The 17,275-nt window shown below is 40.9% G+C and overlaps 1 protein-coding gene across 2 annotated transcripts in view; it reads right to left on the minus strand.

Moving 5' to 3' along the window:
* Positions 1-1,289: 1,289 nt before the first annotated feature.
* MARCHF6 (membrane associated ring-CH-type finger 6) overlaps positions 1,290-17,275 on the minus strand; it is a 78,351-nt gene continuing 62,365 nt past the window's right edge. For both annotated transcript variants that reach the window (XM_045787146.2, XM_045787145.2), the window contains exons 22-26: positions 16,704-16,838; positions 10,500-10,589; positions 8,130-8,262; positions 6,936-7,071; positions 1,290-4,145 (exon numbers count right to left, since the gene is read on the minus strand). In XM_045787146.2, the coding sequence (XP_045643102.1) occupies positions 4,055-4,145; positions 6,936-7,071; positions 8,130-8,262; positions 10,500-10,589; positions 16,704-16,838 (585 nt within the window). In that variant the 3' untranslated portion in view covers positions 1,290-4,054. The remainder of the gene's footprint in view (positions 4,146-6,935; positions 7,072-8,129; positions 8,263-10,499; positions 10,590-16,703; positions 16,839-17,275) is intronic.

The following is a 17,275-nucleotide window of genomic DNA, read 5'->3' on the forward strand; positions in this document are numbered from 1 at the left end:
TACTCCATTCCAAGTATCCGCTTAGAGAGAAAACCTTTGGCACGTGGATCTTGTAGACGGTGTGGAAGTGGGCAGCATCTTGCCTGCAGCGCGGGAAGAGGGCCTTCCACTACTCCCAGTGATGATGGTCTCTTAGTACAGTGAGGGGACAAAGGGGAAGGGATATGTTCTCTGCAACTATACTTTAAAACTTAGAATAGAGGAACTATAATCACATGTAACTTAGTTCTTTTTCTTATGTAACTATTAAAAAAATACCTAAATCATCTACCTATGCTGATTACTAATGCACATTTCTGTAATTCTGAAGCAATCTTGCAACAAAGCAAAAACAAACCAAAAAAACTAGGCTACAACTAACATTCACTTTATTCAATTTTGTTCTCTTGACTTAGAAGGCAACAACCAACCACATAAAAAAAGGGAGCATTTTAGAATATATACACATAAAATTGGTCTGGGTATTTAAGGTGTTTGCTTTAATAGAAAATTGATGTCCCAAATAACTAAGTGTTCTATTTATCCTCTAAGACAGTCATTCTTCCTAGGCCTTACAGCCATTACATTTCCATTTACAATACTACTTTACTCTCATGACAGAACTAGGCACTCATATAAAACAGATGGGAATGAAAAAAGATATACACTGTCCTAACTCTGTTGGATTCGTGCCAAGCATATTGCTGGAGATTTGAATGAAACCCTTACTCAAAATGGCTGCTTTTAAAAAATGACATAGGGCAGTAGGAGGGTGAGAAGGAAACGTGCCCAAGGGGGAAATTAATAAGGAGATACAGACAGCCCAGCTGAAGGAGTTAGAGAATCTCCACACATGAGGTTTTAATAATACTTCGGTGGCAAGATATTTTACTTTTGTCTCTTCCCAATGGGAACTGAGCAGGCAACATTCTAAAGGAGTCTTTTAAACATAATCATTTAATTTTACAATGTGTAAAACTGGTCACAGTAAGAAGAGAGCTTAAAATACTCAATCCTGAAAGTGAGAATAAGTAGCTAACTTGTGAAGTTGAAAAAATGCCAGTGTTCTTAGACTGGCGCTACATTCTCATGCGTGTGTGTGTGGGGGGGGGGTTGTAAACACAATACAATGGAGAAATGTCCACTGCTGCTTTGTTTTCAAAGTCATGAATTCAACCTAAATTCAAGAGTTACACTTTAATAATAGAATTTGCCAATACAGAAATGACATCTCTAAGACCAAATCATTTAAGAAAAAGTTATTCTCTATTACTTTGAATAAGGGAAAGAAAAAACACAAGACAAGAATCCACAGTAATAACAGCTATATTAGATGTTGAAATAAAAATTACTTTTTGTTTACATCTGGAATTGAGATGTCCAATTTCCACTGTTTCTCCAGCAAACTAACAGGAAAAAAAATCACCTAAAAACACGGAACTTTTTTAAGGCTAGCTATACATAAATTTCACATTGGCATTTTCTTCAGTTTTCACCTCAACTATTAGTATTTAATAGTTTAAAAATCAAAACATAATTTGCTAATGAGGAACAACTGCACACTTCATACTATGACCATTTGAAAACTGGTCATGCGAAACTAACTCCCAAATGTTGATTTGTCTTCAATTTATAAACAGTTAAAAATAAAGCAAAAGGGTCTTTCCTAATTAACTTACTTGAAGACTGTTTTAGCCCAATGTAAAATGAAGCAAAACTATGTTATTATAGGAAAAAAAGAGAAATCTACAGGAAGAAGGGCAGCAATACTAGTACTTTCTGAACTGGACGTTTCAAATGCTTATAAGACTATCAGTTAATACTAAAATTCTGATGTGACCCATGTAAATATTATGCCAGCAAATGCTTTCCTTACGGAAGTATTCATCTGATCGAAAAGAGGACAAAGCACAACTGAAAACCAAGAGGAAATCCTTAAGTACAACAAGATAAAGTTATCGCCAGTGAAATGGAGGGCAACTTTCGGCCATTCATACACATTCATATATATGTTCGGTTTGTTTTTTTGTTTTGTTTTTTTTATAAAATATCTGATAAGATTCATTTAAAATTCTGTAGAATAACAATTTTTAATCTTTTATGGTATCTGCCTAGATCTCTTCCTGGTAAAACAGATAAAGGTGTTCCAATGACTTTACATCAAGATCTACAAATTCTCTGAAAAATTAAAAAAGAAATTTAAATTAATATAATCAAGTTATATGCCCAATCGATAATATTTTTCTCCCAAAGAGAACAATTTATATAGACATACACCACGACAAGTGGCATTACATTTTAAAATGCTCCTAATTTTTTAAAGTAGGACTAAATTTCTAAGTAAAGGTAGGGCTAGCAAAGACTTTATTTCAAATACAAGAGAAAGGACTGCTACAAAGTGCCAAAAAGTGTAACACTGAACCCTATGTCAAGCTTTTTTTTTTTTTTTTTTTTTTTTTGATACTGAGGTTTTAAGTATATTTTTAAAGTAAAGTAATCACCACTTCAGGAAAAATTGTTGAAATATAAAACAACCAGAACATGTTTGCTTTTTTGGTAGCTTATGTTTGGCTGACTTTAATATTTAAAAAATCTTCAGATTAGAGTCTACAGATTTTAATACTATATGGAAACTCTTTTAAGAGTTCTTGAAGACCTATGCTGTCCATTTTCTCTGAGAACTTCTAGGTTATCATTCAAAAGCAAACACCACCCTTAAAATATACCATTACCATTAAATACTTGGATTGTGTGCCCATGTTCTATTTGTCTAAACTTCTTACTCGAAGCTTTGGTTAGAAGGGGAAACCAGATTTATAAGTGTTCAGTTTTCTGAGATTTTACAGCACATTTCCAATTAAATACATTCTTCACTCCTATGTTAAAAGGCCAGCTCAAGCCAGCTTCCTTCTGGACAAGTAAAATCAAGTTGGTTTTATTTGTAGTTCTGTTCTGTAAACAAAAAGCTCTGGGAACTTTGGGATTTACTTATGGAAATCTAGGAAGAATGTACTCCCTAATCCTCACCCAATGGTGCACTAACCAGCAGGACCAGGTGTTCTCACCAGTCTTCTCTAATGGTTTAAGACCACAAACCACATCTACATTTAAGAAACATCTCCATGTGTTCTAATTCCAGTATGACGCATTGTTGGTGATGTTATTTTATAAGACTTGTGATCCTGCAAGACTTTTGGCCACTGCTGCCAAAAAGGAAAAGAAGACAGCTGTGTATGGAAAAGGCGGGGGCGGGGGGGCTAAAGGGAACTAATGAAAATGTTCTTGTGGAACATTTGTGGTTTTCTCTAATATAGACATGCCCCTAACAAGCACAAAAACCCAACCCCTAATGCTGATCACTAGGAATATTAAATTATCAAAATTAAAAATAATTTCCTCACCTAGCACAAGATACTATACAATATTATAAACACAGACACATGAAAAAAAATCAGGCAGTAGAAAATGTACAACAGCTTTGGTGTTATACAAAATAACTTCCAAAAACGACTGACAGTGAAGCACAGAGTTCATGTTCTCTTACCACAGACACTCCACTGCTGATTTCTACTTGTTTCCTTTCAAGTTCTTGGTAAGGTCTGAACAGCCAAGAAAGACAGAATGTACAGTCTACTTAATAAGAACTGCTAGGAACACCACGATACTGCGCTCCAAAAGACGTCATTAAAAAGTCTTGCCTCTGCACTATGGCTCTGTGGCACGTTTCCTGTCAAGATCACAGCAGGTCCAAAATAAAGTGACAACTAGATTTAATAAATTAATATACATTTTGCTTAAAGATGTACAATGCACATTCTGTTTAATCCAAGGTTTTAGGGTATCCAGGAACTTCTATTTACACATGTACAGATCTCAGACAGCTATGATGTCGGAAGATGCAGGAAGGGCAGCAGAGCCTTGCACTGCTGCTCTCTGAATGCTGAGAACACAAGTCAAATACAGTTAACTTAAAAACAATGCTGAGAGATCACTGGGAAAAATCTCCAAAGAGAGAAGTCCACAAAAAAGGACACGTAAAGGCAAGGGGAAGGTCAAGGTAGTTGAGACAACCACTTTATTCTTGGGACGACTGTGGAGGTGGCGGAGATGTGCCTTGTTTGCCAGATTTCCGTTCATAATTCACGAGGCGTTGGCCCACAAGGTATCTAGGTTGTAAAAACAGGGTGGTTACTCTCTTATATGATCTTATATATTTAAACATTCTTCCTAAGAGCAGCCAGTGATAGTTTTTAAATGCAAATCAGATCATTCCCACTTAAAACCCTTCAATGGTTAGACAGGTAGAAGGGGACTCCAGAATGAACACCTGGCAAAAGGCACACAAGCAGGCACCTCACAGTGAGGTGTAGGCCGGTGGAAAACAGAACAGCAAACGTCGGAAGGTCTCAGATGCTGGGCAATGGAGCACATGCTCTGGTCCATACGTTAGGGGTTTTCATAAACTCACACACACTTGGAGGTAAGGCACATAAGCTTATTCAGGGGATTTATCTGTTACAGATGTTTTATAAAACAGCTCAGTCAACAGATCTGAAGAAACAGACTAGAAATATGACCTTCAGACAGAAAGCTAGGTAGGGAGCCAAGCAGACTGGAAAAGCTCTAGCTCTAGAGAAAAGTAGAAATCAAAGGGCAAAGTTTTCAGTAAGTTCAAAGGAGAGATGGCAGAGACGTGAGTGTATGCAAGGGACAGAAGGCAGGAGGTTGTGGCCCAAGAACAGAGCTTTATATGCTGTGATGAGAGGGAGGATAGGGCAAAGGGCACAGGGCTGCAGACTAGAGACAGAAGTGACCATGGCTGGAACGACAGACAATACACCCCCAGGACGACAGCAGCAGCTGTGGGGAAGCAGTGGTGTGCCTCACTCAGTGAGGTGATGGCCTGCAAGCTGACCCTCAGAGAACACTGGGTGACCAAGCTGACGATGGCAACAAGCTCCAGGAGGCCGGAGTGACAGGTGCCTGTTTGGAGTCAGCACTGCACACTCAGGAGTGCCCTGTAAGTCCTTAGCCACCGGTGCAAGTGTGGGAGAATGAAGCCAGCCCGTGACAGGGTGGCCCGGGAGCTGGGTCTTTAAGACCCAGTTGACTCATGAGTAAAGTAAAAACAACAGTACCATGTCCCATGATCATGGTAAGAAACAGAAAGCATACAAAGGCCATGGCAACAAAGGCCTGGCTTGTGCTAAAGACTCAGGGCAGTAACTTTCACTCTTCACCATTTGCTTTTCTATCTTGATTTCACCTACCACTTTTCTGCCAACAAATACTAGCCTAATGAGATATTTTGGCAGTTCATGCCAAGTAGCTTAACATGTCACTTTTTAAAACATTTCACTAATCCTACTGCTTCTTCATCCATGATCCCACTATTTAATACTTTCTGTCTTACCAATTCTCCAAAAGTTAATTACTCCTTTCCACACTGTTCCCCAACCAACCAGTGGATTTTTAAACTGTGAGGATTTTATACATGTTTTAAACAATGACAACTGAATAGACTCTAACATAATACACATAGTTCTACCTGACAAACACGTCTTCACAAAACATACCATGTCATGTCAAGAATGGGGTTAGCATTACGGCAATGAAAAAGCAATAAAAAGCAATAGTAACTCAGTGGCAGAAAAAGGAGACTCTGAACCCATTCCCACTTTCCCTAATGCCCCAGCACCCTCCCGTGCCGCAGCCGGCCCCACGCGCACCCCACGCTCAAACACTGCTAGAGATCAGGGAAACAATAGCACCCAAGATACGGCCTCCAGAGAGCCTGCACTTCAACAGTTTTCTCCACGAAGGAACACATGAGGAGAGAGAAAAGAGTGCACTGGGCTGCAGAAAATAACAAATAAGAAAGGCTGGGAGAGGGGTGGGAAAGGATACTGGGGCAGCCGAGCAGGGCGGGGGACGTGCGCCGAAGAAGAAAGCAGCAGAAGCCGAGGCCGTGTCGTTTGCCTTCTGCCTGCAGAAGGTACTCGGCGGCCTAAACAAGTGCGGTGACACAAACTGACACTCATCACTGAAATCCCCCCTCTGCTCTTCCGTGGTGGACGGAATTTTATACTCTGACTGCCTAAGTGTACTTGTATTTTTACTGCCAGTAAATGCTCTGGAGAAGCCTTAAACACCCTCAATTTCATTCTTAAAAATATTACTCTTAAGAATCCTCAGAGCAAATAAGGTGACCATATAATCCTCTGTCTAAACTGGGACACTCACAAATAAACAGGGATGTTGTTAACAATGACACAAGACAGCACGTGGACACTGGGACTTTCCAGGCAAACCCAGATGGGGAGTTATAAACTCCCTGTCCCTGCTGGACACCATGAGAGCAGAAGAGGACTCAGCTTTCTGTCAGAAAATGGAAGGTCAGAGGGCAGTTATCCAGCCCAGGAAGGTGTTTCCCTTGGCCACTGTTAGTCTCTCACTGAGGTCAGGTCACAGAGTGTCCCCCAAACAGAGGCCCTACAATACTTCTGTAGGGGCCTCACAGCCTCCCTCCACAATGGTCAGAGTGACCCAGTGGCCCCCAGCTGCAGGCAGGGCTGAGGCAGGCTAAGTCCTCATACAGGCTTCTTATTTTTATACAAAACTATTTAATATACTGTCAGACCAAAACATTTGGCAACAGACTAAAAACTAAAAACTATTTGGAACAGGCATTAAAAAGTCTTCCTCTCCCTCCTAATATCTCCCAGTACTTTCATCTAGATAAATGACAACTCTGTATTCCCAGTTGCTTGGCCCAACTGAGTCCTTGATAATGCTCTCTTTCATATCCTACACCCAATCTGTTAGCAGATCCTGTTAATTCTACCTCAAAAAATATCCAGAATCTGAGCACTTTTCCCAACTATGATTTATCACATTAGAAACAAAAATTAATAAACAAGACCTCTTAAGCTAGATGAATGGAAGTATAGACTTACTTGTCATTTTTAATGTGCTCATAAAGGCGCTTGAACTGGCGGACCTGGAAGGACAAGATCCCCATCAATACCACAACCATCAGTAAAAATGGATAAATTCGCCGATGGACCAAGTTTTGCATTTCCGCAGTAACACCTGTAAAACCAAAAAAGAAAAACTCTAAGTGTATGTGGAAGGACAGTGAAATGAAAATATGTTCTTCCCCTAGGAAGAAGGGACTGGTGGTGCTTAATTAAAACTGAAACTCGTGTGTGAGATGGAGTGAGGCCTGGAGTGAGGCCAGAATGCAGCAGTCACAGCGAGAGAAGCCTCGTGAACCATGCTGAGGAGCGGGACTGTGCTTTCAAGGCCACGCAGGAACCAACAAGAGGATGTTCACTAAAGAGGAACAATGAGACTCATTCATAAGAAAGGTCACTGTGGAAAGTGAATTAATGGTGGTGGCTTCAAATCAGGGAAACCAAATAGGGGGCCACTGCGGTTAAGGTGAGAGCCCAGGGGAGAGGTGAGGATTAGAGAATGAGTTTCGGAGGCTGGGTCAGTGGGACTTGGGGACCATTTGAGTAGGGAAGGCAGAGACTCAGATGACACAGATGACCTAAAAGGTTTCTGACTCATGCAGCCTGTTGGATGATAACACTAGCCACTGAGAGAGGGAAATCAGAAGACGACGACTTGGGAGGGGAAAACATTGTGTGTATCATTCTGAACATACTGGGTTTAAGGTCCTGTGAGGACTCTTCAGCACACAATTGATAAGATAATATCTAGCTGTTGAAGTATTACTAAATACCATCCATCCCCTCTTTGTTCTTCCTTTTATGGTAAAGAACATTTTGATGATTAAATATAAAAACACTTTCCCTTGATTTTACAAGTATGGGATCATAGCACTTCTAGTCAGGAGAAGACAATCTGAAGGAAATCTGTTCCTATTTTGGGGACAGTGTAAATGTTAATACTTTCTCACCTGCCTAGAGAAAAAAATTATACCAAAGAGCTTTATGATTCTCCAAATCTTGCCCTAAGTTGTCAAGTCTAAGAAAAACAGTCTTCTGAAATCACTGTTTTAGCTAGATTTATCTTTACAAATTAATCATATGGAGCCAGAAAGCCTATGATACTGGAAGTGACAATAACATAGCGATGTTCATAAAGACGCTCTCTCCAGCTCCCCCGCCAGCATTACCCACCTAGTAAAGGAACGACGCCGGACGCTATGACGTAAGGTACGCACAGGGAAAGCAAGAGCACAGAGATCACTGGCGCTGCCAGTTTACGAATGATATAGTGAAGGTCAATGTTCCGGATGCCATTTGCATAAACCTGAAACATGAGGGAGAAAATTAGAACAAGAATACAGGACAAATTCCTCCAATTAACAGAGCAATCTCTACTGAATCCAGGACACAAGGAGTTGAATCTATTGGGTTACTTTTCCCAAAGTCAAGACAAATTTTGAAGACAAACATAAGTATGGTGCTCACAAGTTTTTACAGAAATGCATTTACTTCCTTACATTTTGTAGTTAACTCTGCTAAGGGATGAAACAGTCAGACGCCAGTCTAGAATCATAAGTGCACTAGCCCTACAGCATGCAATGCCAGACACATCCAATAATGTTCGATGAAGGCCACATAACCTGAAACCGCACACACGTCTTGTGTACGAGTGATCTGTACTATTACTCAAGACTGCATTCACTTTATCTGAATATAAGAAAACCTTATCAACAGGAAACATGTTTCTGAAAAGCCTGTATAAATGAAATTCTGACAAATCGAAGATAATTTATATAAAAATTTAATATGAAAGAATTCTATAATTTTTTTTATTTCAAGAATTTCTACAACATTTTTATAATCTTACCCAGAAAGTTCTAATGAATAGCACTTCAGAGGAAAGAATGAATGGAAGCGGGAAAACTTTGGGAATAACGGAAAATAAAGATGGTGTGCAGAGGGGGACAAAACTAAAGATCACTGTTCCTGTTCTCTCCCCAGCACTTGAACTTGTCCTGGACACAGTCAGAGTACCGTGCCACTCAACGCACTCCCTCAGGAATGGGCCAGAGCATTCAGATGTGCATGGCAACCCGCTTAACCCTCCAAAGGCATCCTTACAATCCAAAGAAACCTATTTAACCCAAATGCATTTAAATCAATGCAACAAGGCATCCCAGTGTTTTTCAACCCTTTTACTCAAACCTACACATATGTAGGAGGAAAAAAGGCATCAGAGAGCAAAATATTACAAAGATCAACAATGTTTCACAGCCTCCAACTGTGATTAAGCCCATATTCTTCACACTCCTTTGCAAGGGCCAAAGTCTCACCTGGAGACTCCAAAGTGGAGAGATGCATGTGAACAAACAGCAACTCCCGGCTCGTCCTACTCCCAGAAATCTCTGAGTGCAGGAATTTTTTTGACAATTTTCTTATGCATACTGAGCTAATAACTACTGTTTTTATTTCCTATACATCAAAAGGAGGTGTACCTTTACTGCCACAGAACTGTTAACACCTAATTTATTTGGCACTAACCTAAGGATAAGAGGGTTGTCCACAAGTACATTTTCTAGACAAGTAAAACTTAAAGAAGTACTAAAATCTGTTATGTTAGTTATTTTAGATAGAAATCTTCCTAAAATGAATTATCATACTTCCCAGCCTTATTATTGTACAGAAGCACAAACTACTTTTTACAAGGTTATCGACACAATGATCAAGTTATCTGACAGTTCCATAATACAATAATAGACTTAGGTGCCATGCAGCTAGAATACTCCCAAACACCTCTGCTTTTTTTTTTTTTAATTAAGATATGTGTTTTTATTTTTTATTTTTACTATTTTTTAAGGCTCTGGGATATATTTTTTTTAAGTTTTTATTTTAATTCCAGTTAGTTAATAACATACAATGTTATATTAGTTTCAGGTGTACAGTATCAGCTTTGTTTTTTTTTTAATTTTTTTCTGCCCTTTATTTTAAAAAAGATTTATTTATTTGAGAGGGAGAGGGCATGTGCATGAGCGAGAGGAGCAGAGGAGAGGGAAAGAGAATCTCAAAGCAGACTCTGCACTGAGCGCGGAGATGGACACAGCGTTGGATCTCACAACCTCCTGAGATCACGACCTGAGACAAAACCAAGAGCTGGACGCTCAACCAACTGTGCCACCCAGGGGCCCCTGCCCTTTATTTGTCTCGAACAACAACCTCTTTACTCTACTACAGATTTAGAAAACTGAATACCAAGCCTACGTCCGAACTCCTGCCCCAGGAAAAAAACACATGTGCTAATTTTTGCCTTTACTTTAGACAGGGTTTTAGGGACTTTGAGCCACTGGTTAATTCAGATAAGGGAAGTTTTAAAAGAGTGGTTGGTGAAAATTCATGGCGATAAAATAGCGAACAGTCTTCTTTAAAAAAAAAAAAAGTTATATATACTTATTGGAGAAAATGTGTAGAAAACTCAGAAAGGTGGAAAAATGAAACGGAAGAGCCCCAGCGGCCAAGCACCACCTCTGCCACTCCCAGGCTCTCCTGAAAGCTGACTCTGCTCACCTGCTCAATTACTGTTTTCAACCACCACTGAGGACCCATCAGTGTTATAGCTGCAATGATTTTGGCGTGCAGGACTCCAAGTGCCCAGTCCTAGGGAAATAAAACCATTTAAGATTTATTTACTTATTTGAGAGAGAGAGAGAGAGAGAGAGAGAGAGCAGGGGGAGGGGCGGAGGCAGAGAAAGAGACAAAGTAGACTCCCCACTGAGCAGGGAGCCTGATACTACGATACTACTGGGGTCTGATCCCAGGACCATGAGATCCTGACCGGAGCTGAAATCAAGAGTCGAGAGCACTTAACTGACACAGCTACCCAGGCACCCGGGGAAATAAAAACCATTTAACAGATTTTCGTTTTCAGTAATAAACCCAGCAGAGAGGCTATACAATTTTCCTGCATATTTCATTTCAAAACATAAGTTCTGCAGGATTAGTAACAATTTTACGGAAGACTAACATACACTAGAAAATCCAGGGAAATTGCCGCCCCCCTTCCGCCCCCGTCACCAGAGCTCAATTTCAATGTTTCTAACAAAACAAATTCTAGTATCTCTCAAAAACCTACGTTACTTTTCCAAGAGAATTAGGAAATGTGTGAACATTAATGGAAATCTCAATAGGCAAATATATAAAACAGGGACGTGATTTTATTTCATCAAACCATCTTAGGCTGCCGTGTTGGTTTTAGCCAAGTTAATTAGTCAAAATAAGCCTGTGGAGCCATGTTTGGCCTAAAGAAACTATCCCAAAGGCTCACAGAGAGCTTCTAGCTCTAGTACTGCTGAACTGTTATTAAAACCTCCATGGCCACACCATGCTCTCCACTGTGCCTCTGGCCTGCCCATACCAGCACTCTACCAGGCAGCCAGAGTAATCACCACTGCCACCCCCCCACCACCACATGACATGTTAAAGCACAAATCAGACCACCTGAGGTCAATTCCCTGCTTACAACCCCAAAGTCCTCAACATGGCACACAAAGTCCTTCATAGCCTGGTGTCTTTTTTTTTTTTTAATGTATTTTTAAATTTTACTTATTTTTGTAAAGATTTTATTTATTTGACAGAGAGAGAGAGAGAGCCACAAGTATGGGAAGTAGCAGGCAGAGGGAGAGGGAGAAGCAGGCTCCCTGCTGAGCAGGGAGCCCAATACGGGGTTCAATCCCAGGACCCTGGGATCATGACCTGAGCAGCTGCTTAACAACTGAGACACCAGGCACCCCTTAATGTATTTTTTTAAAAGGTAACATGTAACACTTAGATCCATTCTTACATAAAACCAAAACCTTTTGTAGAGAAGGCTGGAGTCCTCACCAGCCCAAATCCTGATTCCTCCCCACCAATGACCACTGCTAACACTGGTATGTACCCTCCACATTTTTTCCCCTATGCATTTATCTATATCTACACATATACATCCCATAGAAAAGATGTGGTATCATTTTTATATGGATTTTGCTCATACGGTTTTCCTCTTTTTTGTCCACCATCTTGAGGCTAATGTTCTGATTCACTGATTAGGCTGGTCAGTATTGTGAGCATCTTCTTCAAATGGGGTCAAAGGTTGATGCACGCTCTGAATTCTTGCACATCCTAAAAATGGCTCTTCACTCTGACAGACGAATGGCTAATGACATTTTGCCTGGGTATAGGAAGCTTGGTTTTTGTCCCTTTTCTCTCAGCAGTCTGTGGATGCTCTTCTGCTATATGGCTTGGGGTGCTACAGAAAGTCCATTACCAGTACGATTTTCTTTTTTGAAGTTTGATTTCTCTTTACTTTTAGAATTCAGAAATCTTACCAAGATATGCTCAAATATGTGTTTTTCTTACCAGTCTCATCTCAATGTCCACTTCACCAAATCTGATGAGCCCTTTAACCTACAGAATCAGGACTTTCTTCAGTTAATTTTTTCTATTTCATTCCATGCTGCCTCATTTCTGCACTCTGGAGCTCTTACTAGGGGATGCTAAATCCCCTGGATATATTCTCCAAGGCCCTTACCTTTCTCTTCAACTTCCTACTCATTCAGTTTTGCTCTGGGCTTGGCAGTGGTCTTCCAGGAGCCCAATCTGAACTTCAATGGTGACTACCCACATTTTTTTATTAAAGATTTGATTTGATCGATCGATCTATCTATCTATCTATCTATCTATCTATCTATCTGACAGGGGGGGGGGACACAAGCAGGGGGAGTGGGAGAGGAAGAAGCAGGCTCCCAGCAGAGCAGGGAGCCTGATGCAGGGCTCGATCCCAGGACCCTGGGATCACGCCCTGGCCGAAGGCAGACGCTTAACGACTGAGCCACCCAGGCACCCCCTACCCACGTCTTTAATTCATCTACTGAATGTCTGAGATCCACACTATACAGCATCACAGTTTCACTTTGTTTTATTGCCATTGTGTGTGTGTGTACACACATACTCCCCTTGATCTGCACTGGATGCTCATGGCTCGGTGAGCAGTTCCACGTCACAGGGCATGTGTTCTGATTGCTCTGCCTGACCTTTCTTTCTGTTGCTGCTGTGCACCCTCTTAGATAAACCACTTGGTATTTTTCTCTGCAGGTCTGATGAGGCTCAGGTCAGACTAAGTATAACCTAAAGGGCTGCAAAAGGACCTTTTAGCCCTTTAGACCTTTGGGAGAGCACATGCCAGTCCCCTACTGAGAACATGGTGAAAGCCTCCCTGCCGCTTCTGTCCTGTCCCAGGATCCCCGGCAGGGAAGATTCGACCCACAAATTCAGCTTTCTCTTGGCCTTTGGGAGTCTAGAAGGCACCCACGTGAGGTTCATGTTCACCTGAGGAAGTCCACAGACTGCTCAGGTTCAAGCTCTTTCAAGATCCACTGATATATCCAGTCCTTTCCCACAGGACAGAACACACAACACTAGTTTCTCTGCTAGAATTCCAAAAGTCAAGTCTCCCATAAATCTATAGCTGCTTGACACAGGGATGGCAAGTAGCTTAAAGTCAGGGATGAAGACAAAGCAAACAGTTCTTTCAAATGTTAGAGTTTTATCCAGAATTTTAAGGATACCATGCTTCATATATCCATCTACGACTTGTATTTTTTTCCTACTTAAAAACATGTCTGAGAGCTATCTATAGCAAAACATACAGCTCTACTTCACTCTTTTTAACTGCTGCACTAAGTGCCAAAGTAAAAATATATCACATCTCTTTAGTCATTTCTGCTGATGGACATCTGGGTTGCTTATAATTTTGACATTATAAAAAATGACAGAGTGGAAACAGCCTTGGTTGCGCTTCCTGCACACATGTAAATGTTTCTTTGCAGCAGATCTGGAAAAGTGAAACTGCTAGGTCATAATATATAAATATTCTTAAAACTGGATAGTTTCCAGTTACTCTGCAAAATGACAATGTTGGGTACTGTCAAGACCACCAAGGACACACATGTAACTGTGCAAGCTGCATTTACTACTCACTGCACTGAGGAAGAACACAGTATGGGGAAGTTGGGGTGCTCAGTAAGAATGTTAGAAAAGCTCATTATAGTATTTCAGTTTGTTTGAAGCGATATGAGAGAATTTAAGGAAGCAGGGCCTTGTTCTATGTCAAATCCTTTAGAAAGCGAGGTAATCTATATTGGGTATCTTACTGAATCTTATCCAGAAGCAGGGACTGACTGAGGCTAAAACTGTAGTTGGTAATGAAGCAGCAGCCAGCGATGTCAGCTGGGAATGGGGGGTTGTTTTCTCACTTTTGTGATCTGACAATGCTCATGTTTTGCCTGTGTTGAGACATGATTATGATAGGGACTTGCTTTTGTCTGGCTCCATCACGGTCACAGAGTGGTCTCGTGTGATGCTGATGTTCTGTGCAATTATTTCTGCCAGACAGGAGAACACCAAGGCCTACCTGATGATGCCAGGCCGGCTCCTGGACATCAGGGGCTACCTGCTCTTTTTCAGTGCTGCACACTGCATAACATCAAGATGCAAACACTTCCTATTTGCTGCACTGGCAGTGATCACTGGCTTAAGGCAGCATCTGTCCTACTTCCATAGTAAAGTTGTGTGTTTTCCTTTGGGATATCAAGTGATCTGTAAGATGACATTCTGCCACCATTCAAATAACTACTTCTGCATTGCAGTGCTGTTGAAACATGCCTACAAACTTTTCTCCCATCAAGTGGCTAGAGTCTATAGCCCCTTCCCTTGAATCTGGGCCAACCGTTGTGCCTTGCTTGTATCCAATAGAATGTAGTGAAAAGCAATACTGTGGGAATTCTGAAATGAGGTCATAAAAGGTGGCCCAGCTCCTACCTTGTTTGCTGGGACACTCATTTCTCTCAAGTGCAGTGTAAGAAGAAGCCCAACTCCCTTGATGCAACCAAGCTGTGAGGAAGCCCAGGTACATCCAGGAGCTTCACCTGACTGCCCAACTGGAGTGAAACCAACAACCAATGTCAACCCTCACAGGTGAGTGATGACGCTTCCAAAGGATTCCTGCCACAGCTCTCAAATCACACTTGGCTACTGAGTCTTCCCAGCTGAGGCCCCATCTAACATGCAGCAGAGACAAATCAATATGGCCTGTTTTAATTTCTAGCCCGCAGAATCTCTGGACACAATAAATGATTGTTTTAAGCCACACAGTTGTGACATAACTTGCTAGGCAGCAATAGTAACTGAAGACCCATCGCCTTTCACCTGATGGGTTCCGTATCCACTGACAATCCTTGCTGGAATCATTTATTTTGTTAACTATTGCAAAATAGTGATTTTCTAAATCTGTTAATGCCTCTACCTTTGTTAGCTGGCATTATTATGTAAGAAATAGCTTTCCTTCAATCCCTGATACTACCTGACTATACTGCGACACAGCTCTTACACAAAGACATCACATGTGCTTAATTATTTCCCTTTATTTCTCACTTTCCTCTCCGAGTCTGATCCAGAGCACACTGGATTTGAGGTAGTTCCATACGTATGTCTCACTGTGTGGTCTGCCCCCTCCCTCCTTCTGGACTATCGTCTTCCTTTCTTTCTTTCTTTCTTTTTTTTTTTTTTTAAGATTTTATTTATTTATTTGACAGAGATAGAGACAGCCAGCGAGGGAGGGAACACAAGCAGGGGGAGTGGAAGAGGAAGAAGCAGGCTCATAGCAGAGGAGCCTGATGTGGGGCTCGATCCCATAACACCGGGATCACACCCTGAGCCGAAGGCAGCCGCTTAACCGCTGTGCCACCCAGGCGCCCCTCGTCTTCCTTTCTTACCCACTCCTCTGTACTCTACTAGGTTGGCCTAGACAATGTCTCCTACAGAAAACCAAATCCCAACTCCCAAAACCAGGATAAATACTCTCCCACATGATGCCGCAGCAACCTGTGCTTGCCCCAGTCACAGAGCAGCCCATCTGTTACCTGGCTGGCTGGCCCACCAGCCTGTAAGGTGCACAAGAAGTTCCTGCACTGGCCTCATTTCCATCTGAGTTATACAATACAGGGTTTTAGCACACATTAGAGCACTAACATAATATGTGCTGTTAAATGAAGTTTGTGGAGGCTCATCTGGAAAGTAGAGGAAGGGAAATACAGCCCACATAATTTTCATTTCCAGTAAATCCACCATCATATACAAGAGGAAACAGAAACAAGGCTGAAAAGCCTCTGAATGACTGAAGTCAGTGCCTAGCTCTTTCCCCTAGGATCTCTTAAGAACTTGAAGTCTATGATGCTAATACCAGGCTCTAAATACTATAGAAAAGTAGTATTTTTCTTCCCAACCAGCTTTAAGATCTTTGTTGTGACCTATAAGGTTCCATCAGAATGCTCTTTTTAATAAGCCTGTGACTTTGTGGGAAAACATGCTGTAATTATTTAAAAAAATGTAAGTTACTGCTTAAAGTCTCAAACCAGAAGAAGATATCTCACCTTAACTAAAAAGTGGAAAGATCAATGCATGTTAGTTTGTATCTCTAAATATCAGGTGAAGCCTAAATGAAGAGTGACATTTTAACCTATAAAGAACTTTTAAAGGAATTATATGACCTGCATATTTTGAAGGTAATGGATTAAAGTGTATTATTTAATCGATTTTATAAGGGTTCCTACAATAGAAAAAGTTAAGGAGTCTTTCTAAACAAACTGCCTATAATCACTCAAAAAAAAAAAAAAAATCAAGGATTTTTCTGATTCCAAGTCCACAAAGAAAAATGAGAAAAAGTCATGCACTTACCTGCCATGGGTAAAAAAGAGGAGTCTGATCCAAGGGAACCCTCAGGGGAGCAACAATAACCAGCTCAAACAGGAGCCCCAGCAGGAGTGGGACAACTCCCGCCAGCAGCACAGCAACTATCAAAGTCTTCATGATCTATTAGGAAACAAGGCCATGTCACCAGTGTCTTTCTGATATTTAGCTAAACTCTCTATTCCATTTGGAAATTTATTTTTCTTCTTTAACCTGATGCTGAACAAATATTACCTCACATACATTTTATGTTACACCATTAAATGAAATATGAATGTGTATATACAAGCTCAAGCTATAACGAAAGCATGAAATTATTATGCATTTTTGTTATAAAATTCTAAAAATTTTATTTTATTACACAAAATAACCAGGCGGCTGTGCTGTTTTTCTCAGTCTCATTCTCAGGAGTAGCCTTTTGTTTGTCTAAAAAAAGCTGATTATCGAAGCTCCTATTCCAATGGCGGCCAACTCACAGGCTGACCTGTGACCCCTGAGGTGGACTGGTATACAAAAAGGGCTCTGCATAACCCCAGTGAAAGTAATTAATCAATCTGATC

Source organism: Ursus americanus, chromosome 15 (assembly GCF_024610735.1).
Source record: "Ursus americanus isolate L20-20 chromosome 15, mUrsAme1.1.p, whole genome shotgun sequence".
NCBI lineage: Eukaryota > Metazoa > Chordata > Mammalia > Carnivora > Ursidae > Ursus > Ursus americanus.